Below are 9,271 nucleotides of genomic sequence, written 5' to 3' on the forward strand. Positions count from 1 at the left end.
ATGATAGTCACTCACAAGGTTGAAAACCATAAACTCCATCATGCATAGCAGGGACTAGCTACTATGACATCCCCACTGACGTCATCAGTGCCCAACAGTAGGTGTAGACCATAGTATAAAAATATGCTCTCACACATACAAATCCACACACCCACACATACTTGAGCATCCATTTATACAAAGTCTTTGTACTGAGTTTCTATCGGCACTCCAGAGAACACCACAAAAATATAAAAAACAAAGTGGCCAAGAAAACAAGTGAGACTTACATGAGTCTAGAAAATCCTAAGAGATTCTTTTGACATATAAGCATTGCAACATCACCTATGCTTCCAAAAGCATAGTGCTTCATCTGTGGTTGATCTAAATGTCTGAGTCCTCAAGTTTGTGTGTCTTATTAATGCTTTTGAGGGGGCTTCATCAATAACAAGGACCCATACGTTGACAATTGGGCACCTATAATATTAAAATCCAATTTATGACCATAGTTTTTGTATGTGGTGCTCTTTTTGACCCAATACTTAGCATTGCCATTTGAAGGGCCTTTTGTAGCTATGCCATCTTGTCTACCTTGCTATGTCACGTATGCATTGGGTGTGCATTTCTCCTTGGTCAAGTTGGCATTTACTTTTTGGTTGAATTGAATGTCAAGGTCATTACATTTTGCACATCTTGTTGATGTTTTTGGGGGTGCTAGGCTTTTAACACTTGCAAACTATATATGATACAACATCAAATTTTCAAATTTACTTGGGATTTTCATTTTTGCAAAATTGGAAACTTACTTTAAAAAAATGTTTTATTTACATTTTAGTCCTCAAGGAAAACCTCCAAATAGGTGATTTTTTAAATGAAAAATAAAACAAAAAATAAATGTGCCAGCCCATATTAGGGGTTGGTGAAACCTTGCTAAAAAAAGACCTCTTTCTTATAAAAAGGAATTTTGCACAAGAAAGTTCTCCAATGAAGAAAATCTCTAGACTTAAGGCCAAAAAGTTATAGATTTTTGTACATGTAAATTGAAAAGTTCTATAGGTCTTGGAAGAAATTAAGACCTTAGTCTAGCCGCCTGTCTTTAGTCTTAGTAGCTCCTTGCTAGCACACACCTTGCTTGTTTCCTTTGTATTCATATTAAACAATATAAATTAAAGACCTTGTCTTCACTCTTAGCAACTCCTTGTTGGCACCTTCCTTGGTTTCCATTCCTTCCACATATTCAATGTAAAGTTTTTTTTTTTGCAATAAAAGGACTTCGAAATTGTATTAAAATGGAAAATAAGAAAAGTACAAACGTAAAAAGAAAATCCGACTGCCTTCAATATAAAGTTGAGTAGGGGGACATTTCTTCCATTTGGTGTCCTGTAATGATTTCATTTGATTTTTGATTAAAAGTTCAATCTATATGATATTATTTTATTTTTATTTTTTGAGGTAAAAACTTCAAATTTGTATTAAAGAAATGTGTACAAGAGGAAAAGAAATCCAACTTCCTTACAAGGAAGTCACTATACTTTAGTTCCATACACAGCTTATTGCTTTAAAAGCCTCATGCTTGTGGCCAAAATACTTTGATAGCTCTTCTAATCTCCTCAATCCCTTCTTCAATTGGCATCCTTCCACTGTGAAGACCTCTAAAAACAACATTGTTTCTGAATTTCCAAATGAGATTGATCATGACCTTTAAATACATATGATATTTTTTAATTAACAGCTCATTAGGGGAACATATTCTAGGAAGCCAAGGAGGATCGTCTTGTTGGAAGGCTAGCAGAACAAGATGAGTGAGAGAGGAAGAAGATGAATGAGAGAGAGGGACTAAGAGTGGGTGAACCTGAGATTTGCATGAGAGGGTGAGCCTGAGCGTCAAGGGGGGGTGACACATATATAGAGGGAGAGAGGGAAAGGCTAAGGGATGGTGACTAAGATTCTAGAGGCATGGAGACCTTCCTCCTCAATTCTTTAGAAAACCTTACATTAATCGTGCATCGTGCTCAATTAGATTTTTTCGTCTCCTTTGGACAACTCCATCCTTACAAATTAATACAAATGCCCATTTTTCTCTTTTGGTAGACTTAGTGTGTTGGCAGAGAGTTTTCCCCGTGTAATTATCTTTTTCTTTTGTCATGTTAATATACTTTCATCTTTTTCACAAGAAAAAACAAGGTGAATGACGTTCAAGTGGCCTACCGTGCAAGAAAGAGAGAGAGATGACTTGGATTCGCACCAAGGAGAAGAGAGGGGGGGGAGAGAGAGTTGAAATAGAAAGAGAGAGAAAGATGGAAGGAAAGCTGGAAATCACATGCCACCTTTCAATGTGGTGGGCATCTTACTACTCCACTTGCCAAGTCTTGGATTGCATTTGGGTTTTTGGCCTCCTGAAAGGAAGGACTAAGTGAAGGCGATTCACAACAAAGCGAAAATAGCAATTTTCAATTTTCAAAAAATCCTCCATATTTTTAGGCCCCCCCTCCCTATTCCTCTCTCTCTCTCTCTCTCTCTCTCTCTCTCTCTCTCTCTCTCATGAGCTTTCAATTCATCATCTCTGCCCTCTTTTCCGCACTGCACATCTTCCTTGCTATTTTGAATCTAGGGCAGGCCTTCTCTTATATTTCTTACGGTGGCTAATCTCGGACAGGCAAGAATGGAGGTTCGCGGGAGGTTCAGGGGAGGAGGACGCTTGCTCGCCGTTAGATCAACACAATCAAGATGAAGAAAAGGGGAAGAGCTTGGAGGCGATGACATGTGGCTATCTGCCTTGGACTCTGAAGGAGGGCCGCAGATTGGACCGTGGGTGTGTCACCACCATGTAGCCCCAGAACACCTGAAATGGGCAGAGCCACAGCCCCTAAACTGCTCTGCACTGCGCGTTCAGAGGTGGCGTGGATGCATTGTGGCCCCATCATTATCTTATGCTGGCAGATCCACGCGGGGATTTTATGGTGGCTGGTAGCGTGGCAAGTCCACGCGGGGAGTTTTATGGCGGCTGGCAGTGTGGCAGGAGTGCAGAGGGACCACATGCGCAAGTGTAGACTGATGCGCAGTCACATGGCACGCCGGCATTATCGAGCCGGTGAAGTAAATGCTCGCCATAGTTGCGACCTTGGCAACAACAGTCTGCAAATGTGGCGACCAGTGAGTGGGGACACATGGCATATTGCAGGACTGTGTGCGGGCCGATCTACACACGTGGCACTAGACGAATGGCGAGCAATAGGCACCACTGATGACACGTGGCATTGTCAAACAAAGCAGCAGCAAAAACAATCTGACAACCCACGCAGACAGAGGAGGTAGCAGAGAAGTAGAGAGAGAGAGAGAGAACGAGGGGGAGGGACAGAGGGGGACACACACACACACACACACACAAGGGGGAGAGAGAGAGAGAGAGAGAGAGAGAGAGAGAGAGAGAGATTTACAGAAAAAGGTCATTGCCTTCCCCTCACAGAGAGAAAGAGAGAGAGAGAGAGAGAGAATTTCACAGAAAAGGGTCATTGCCTTCCCCTCAGAGAGAGAGAGAGAGAGAGAGAGAGAGAGAGAGAGAGAGAATTTTATAGAAAAGGGTCATTGCCTTCCCCTCAGAGAGAGAGAGAGAGAGAGAGAGAGAGAGAATTTTACAGAAAAGGGTCATTGCCTTCCCCTAAGAGAGAGAGAGAGAGATTTATAGAAAAAGGTCATTGCCTTCCCCTCAGAGAGAGAGAGAGAGAGAGAGAGAGAGAGAGAGAGAGAGGGAGGGAAAGAGAATTTTACAAAAAAGGGTCATTGCCTTCCCCTCAGAGAGAGAGAGAGAGAGAGAGAGAGAGAGAGATGGTGAGAAGTAGAGTGAGCGACACAGAGAGAGAGAGATACAAAGAGAGAGAGAGAGAGAGAGAGAGAGAGAGAGAGAGAGAGATGGAATTTTACAGAAAAAGGTCATTGCCTTCCAGAGAGAGAGAGAGAGAGAGAGAGAGAGAGAGAGAGAGAGAGAATTTTACAAAAAAGGTCCATTGCCTTCCCCTCACACACACACACACAAATGGAGAGAGAGAGAGAGAGAGAGAGAGAGAGACACACACACAGAGACAGGGGGGAGAGAGAGAGAGAGAGCGGGAGGGAGAGAGGGAGGGAGAGAAGAGAGAGAGAGAGAGAGAGAGAGAGAGAGAGAGAGAGAGAGAGAGAGAGAATTGCAGAGAAAATGGTCATTGCCTTCACCTCAGTACCATTGGATTGAATGTTTGAAATTGGTTGAAAAGACATGTGTTTAGAAAGATCTATCCCTTTTCTTATATTCCTTTTTTAAATATTTTTTATTTAATTTTCTTTCTTTTTGGAGGCTTTAGAGAGAGAGAGAGAGAGAGAGAGTGCATGATGTGTTTGTGTATGTGTGTGTGTGTATGTGGGGGGGGGGAGAGATTTTATGTGTGAATGCTTTGTCCCTCGATCAACAATAGAAGGCCGCTCATCTAGCTGAATAATTGAGTAGATTGAGCATAAAAAGCCAAGTGATGTGATGCCTGGAGTGGAGGAGTCTTGAAAGTTGAAATTTTGTTTCTTGAAATCAAAGACTTTTTAAGATCCGACGTTGAGACCGAGCGAAGCGGGTCTGTAGCCAGTGGTAGAGACCGGGTCACTTTACTCGAATGAATGATGTATAATCATTCACGTTGTTTTCAATGTGGTGGGCATCTTATGAAGCCAAGACTTGTATTGCGTTGAAGGACGGTAGTGTTTAGTCTTAGGAAGACTTGGATTGCATTGAAGGAACTTACTCTTTAGTCTTAGGAGAGACCATAGTCTAGCCAATCTTGAGCTCCTTGTAGGCACCGTCCATGGCATCTCTACCACACCTCACCTGCATCTTCATCTCTCTCTCTAGCTTCTCTGTCGCCGTATCAGGTACACATCCACATTCTGTAATCTTTTGTGTGTTTAGGAGCAATTTGGGAAATGACGGGAACCAAACAGATAAATCGCGACGTTGCGGAATATATATCACCGGAAACTCATGGAACAGGACGCGCACAACTAGATACGGTCGACGATCGACGAATGTACTCACGGCCAGCTACGTTCCGGCCGGGGGAAATTACGTGAGAGAGCGCGTAGTACGCTGGAATTAGTAATTCGTACTCGATCCATATAGCCTGCAACAATCTGTTCAATTCGTTCGTTATGCAACAATCTGTTCAATTCGTTCGTTAGTCGAGTGTACTGTAGACTGTGATGAACGAATTGAACAGATTGTTGTTCTCAATTTGGTAGTTGTTCTCAATTCGGTAGTTGTTCTCAATTCATAACCAAGTTGACTCACGTAGACTGTGACGAGCGAATTGAGAGCGTTCCCTATCTAATTGTGACGACCGAATTGAGAACGCGCCCACAACTTAGATAGGGATGACGAGACGAACGTACTCAGGGACTTTCGTTACGTCGGTCGAGTGACCAACTGTAAACTGTGACGAGCGAATTGAACACATTGTTGCATAACCGAGGAGAACGATTCCATGGACGCACTGATCACGTCTGATGGTTTGATATGTGGATGATGCAGGAGCGACAATCACTCTACTGAATCGATGCCCCTACGTCGTTTGGCCAGCCATCCAAACAGCCTCCGGTTCTGCGCCGGCGGGAGGAGCCTCAGTTCTGTCTGGAATCAGCCCCAACAACTTCAGCTCCGTCCAGATTTCTTCCGATTGGAGTGGGAGCTTCTCGGGACTCACAGGCTGCAGCTTCAACAGCACCACTTATTGTGATAGTGTCAACGGCACCCGTTTGCCCTTCACCCTCGCAGAACTCACTCTCGGAGGAGCCCAAAATCTCTCCTACTACGATCTCTCTATCATGAAACAAGTGTTAAGTATCATAAAATATGTGTTAATTATCATAAAACTGCATGCTAGCTATCATGCTAACTATGAAAAGACTAAATGCTAACGATTGATGAAATTGATATGTTCGCTATCATAAAACAGGTGCTAATTATCATAAAATAGATGCTAGCTATCATAAACTATGTGCTAACTATATCAAAGAGGTGCTAATTATCATAAAATAGAGTACTAACTATCATAAAATAGGTGCTAACTATTATAAAAGAGGCGCTAATTATCATAAAACAACGTGCTAACTATCATAAAATTGGAGCTAACTATCATAAAACTGAATGATAACGATCATAAAATAGGTGCTTACTATCATAAAATTGAATGCTAACTATCATAAAACTGATAGGTTCACTATCATAAAACAAGTGCTAAAAATCATGAACACTGTGAAGGCTAACTGTCATAAAATACGTGATAGCTACCATGAAATAGGTAGTAACTATCACAAAACTAAAGGCTTACTATCATAAAATAGGTGCAAACTATCTTTAAAGCTAAATGTTGACTATCATAAAATAGGTGCTAACTATAATTAAAAGTGAACGCTAACAATGATATAACATGTATTAGCATACTGACATTAGGTAATTATCATAAAGCTGAATGCTAACAATCCTAAAATAGGTGCTTACTTGAATGCTAACTATCATAAAACTAATAGGTTCACTATCATAAAACAAGTGCTAAAAATCATGAATACAGTGAAGGCTAACTACCATGCTACCTACCATAAAACAGGTTGTAACTATCACAAAACTAAAGGCTAACAAATAACAATCATAAAATAGGTGCAAACTATCTTTAAAGCTGAATGCTGACTATCATAAAATAGGTGCTAGCTATCATTAAAAGTGAATGCTAACAATGATAGAACAGGTGCTAATTAGCATACTGACATTAGGCTAATTATCATAAAATAGTGTGCTAACTGTCATAAAATAGGAGCTAACTATCATAAAACTGAATGCCAATGAACATAAAACACCCAATGGAGGGACTACGACTGTGGAAGCTGAAGCGTGGGATGAGCTTAGAATGAATTTCGGGCTAGTGGACTGTGTAGACGTAGATGCAGAAGGCATCAGTGGCTTTTCGTGGTGCAATAAAAGGAAGGGGGATGCTTTCAGAGCGGGAAGACTGGATAGAGTGTATGCCTTGGGGGATGGATGGTGGATGAGGGCACCATTGGGGGGGAGTATGTAGTGGAAACATGCCTCTCGGATCACCTACCGATTATCTGGAGATTTGGGATTGCTATTGCAATTGCAAGGTCTTATGATGTGCCCTTCAAATTTCACAAGAGGCTCGTATGGTCTAAGAAATTCAGCAAATTGATTAGGCGGACCTGGAAGCATGCCCAAGCGGAGATGGATGATCCATGTACTGGTTGGGACAATGCAGTGAGAGCAGTTATTAGAGCCACTAAGAATTGGGAAAACAAGAAGTGCCTATTGGGATGGGCATCACGCTGAAACAAAACTTTCAATGGTTCGGGGACAAAATTAAAACACTGGCATGGGCTAAGCCTAGTCACGTATGTAGCTACAGTTTAAGGGCTGAAGTTGAGGGGAACAAATGGATGCAATATATTGCCTGGGATGGCTTAAAGAACCCAAAACAGGTGGGGGGATTTGGGCTACCAGATATTTCTTGCAAGTACACATCCTTGGTTGGGAAATGGCTCCCATGAATATTCTCTGACGGATCGGTGGTTTATAGAGCAGGGAAGGGGGGTGAAGCTGGGTATGTGGAGAGGTTTACTTTCGTATGAAAAATTGTTTTCTGACTTTCCCCTCAGAATTGTTGGGTTAGATATGTTGCACGGGTTAGTTGTGTCCTAGAAGGGTTGTGTGAGTAAACTGGTGTGGAAGGGATTGGGCGGCGTGAGGGGCAATGCCAGCCTTAGTGAATCGATTTGGTGGAGCAATGCTGTGAAAATAGATGGTCACTTGATTGCCAAACAAGATATTCCAAAGGCTCATAGCATAAGCAAGAAAGGGATGAGATACTGGTCACAGATTTGGATGCCGTCGAAGGGGGATTATATGCCTTTAGGTGAGATCAGCTGCTCCTTTTCTCTGTCAGTCCAAGAGACTGCTTTGATGCACATGATTCTTAAGAAGGTACCAGAGAATTGGCCATCGGTTTGCATAGAGCAGAAAGCCAGAGAAATTTGCAGTGGTATATGGGTAAAACTTGCTTTAAAAACTTTCTACCAGAGTCATATACATAAATCTATTTACCCAACATCCACTATATTTAATACTGAAAAGAAAATGGTATCTCCGTCGTGTAGTTGGATGGTGGAAAAAAAGACTTAAAGAGATATGGAATGGATGCAGACTTGGAAAACTCAGCTTTATGGCATGGAAAGTTTTGCATCAATGCTTGCCTGTACGCAGAAAACTGGCAAAAATGAGGTTAAACCCATATGCCCGCTTTGTAATAAGGCAATTGAATCCTTAGTCCACTTGATGTGGAGATGTACTATGGTCCGCTGTGTGTGGTTGTGAGTCGATGCCGATGTGAGGAAGGTGGCCTGATGGGGAGGTTTCATGTGGGTCAAAATTGGAGAATGGGGCTTTTGGGAGACGCATCTAGAGCCACGTCCACTGTTGTTTCATGTTGGCCTTATCTCAGGGCTGCTATTTTGTTGGGGGTTATGGAACCTCTCCAACCAGAGCCACGTCCACTGTTGTTGTATGTTGGCCTTATCTCAGGGCTGCTATTTTGTTGGGGGTATGGAACCTCTCCAACCAGATTGTCTTTGGGGGTAAAGGGATGATAGGATTTAGGGATGGATCCTTGGTGGGGTCAGTTAAATTGCTTGTAACTGACACAGCCAAAGTGCTAGGGATGTTAGATCCTATTGTGAGCACCGCCCAATAGAAGGCCAGATTTTGTACTTTTAGGGTCTTCTTTATCAGGGTTGATCCCCCTTGCAATACAAGCCGGTAGCTTTCAAAAAAGAAAAAGAAAAAGAGGGAAGCGTAATCATTATCTATTATCAACACTTATTTCATTAATTTTGGACTCATATGTCTACTCTTGGACTAATCTCAAAAATCCTTTTCAATTGAAAAGTTTACATTATGAAAATATCATTTGAGTATTAAAAGTTCACTTTTTGGCACTATGATTTCCATATGATAAATTTCACAATGTGTCTCTATAATGGTGTACTACTAATGCAAAAACTTCAATTAAATCTTACTTTTGTACTCCTTGTTTTTAACAATCCTTTTCATGTTAAAAAAAAATCTCCATGAAAAATCACTTTCAAAATAAATACTTATTAATATAATTTAATCCAAAAGAATGCACTTAAAATTTGATATAGAAAACTATAACACTCTTGAAGTCCCAAAAAATTTAAAGGTTAAAATAGACAAGAGGAATGGAAGACT

At 41.4% G+C, this 9,271-nt stretch overlaps 1 protein-coding gene across 1 annotated transcript; it reads left to right on the forward strand.

The window, feature by feature from the left end:
• The first annotated feature begins 4,768 nt into the window (after positions 1-4,768).
• On the forward strand, positions 4,769-5,913 carry LOC147896932 (thaumatin-like protein 1). Its single transcript, XM_087381179.1, has 2 exons — positions 4,769-4,872; positions 5,528-5,913. The coding sequence occupies exons 1-2, from the start codon at positions 4,806-4,808 to the stop codon at positions 5,911-5,913; spliced, it is 453 nt and encodes a 150-aa protein (XP_087237305.1). The 5' UTR covers positions 4,769-4,805.
• The last annotated feature ends 3,358 nt before the right edge of the window (positions 5,914-9,271 follow it).

Source organism: Dipteris shenzhenensis, chromosome 11 (assembly GCF_047967505.1).
Source record: "Dipteris shenzhenensis isolate YYH24624 ecotype China chromosome 11, Dip_SZ_1.0, whole genome shotgun sequence".
NCBI classification, from domain to species: domain Eukaryota; kingdom Viridiplantae; phylum Streptophyta; class Polypodiopsida; order Gleicheniales; family Dipteridaceae; genus Dipteris; species Dipteris shenzhenensis.

Bases quoted from the DNA above. Each gene is read 5' to 3' on its own strand.
- LOC147896932 (XM_087381179.1), top strand. From the start codon at position 4,806: ATGGCATCTCTACCACACCTCACCTGCATCTTCATCTCTCTCTCTAGC. The intron at 4,873-5,527 runs GTACACATCCAC...TGGATGATGCAG, and splicing joins CTTCTCTGTCGCCGTATCAG to GAGCGACAATCACTCTACTG.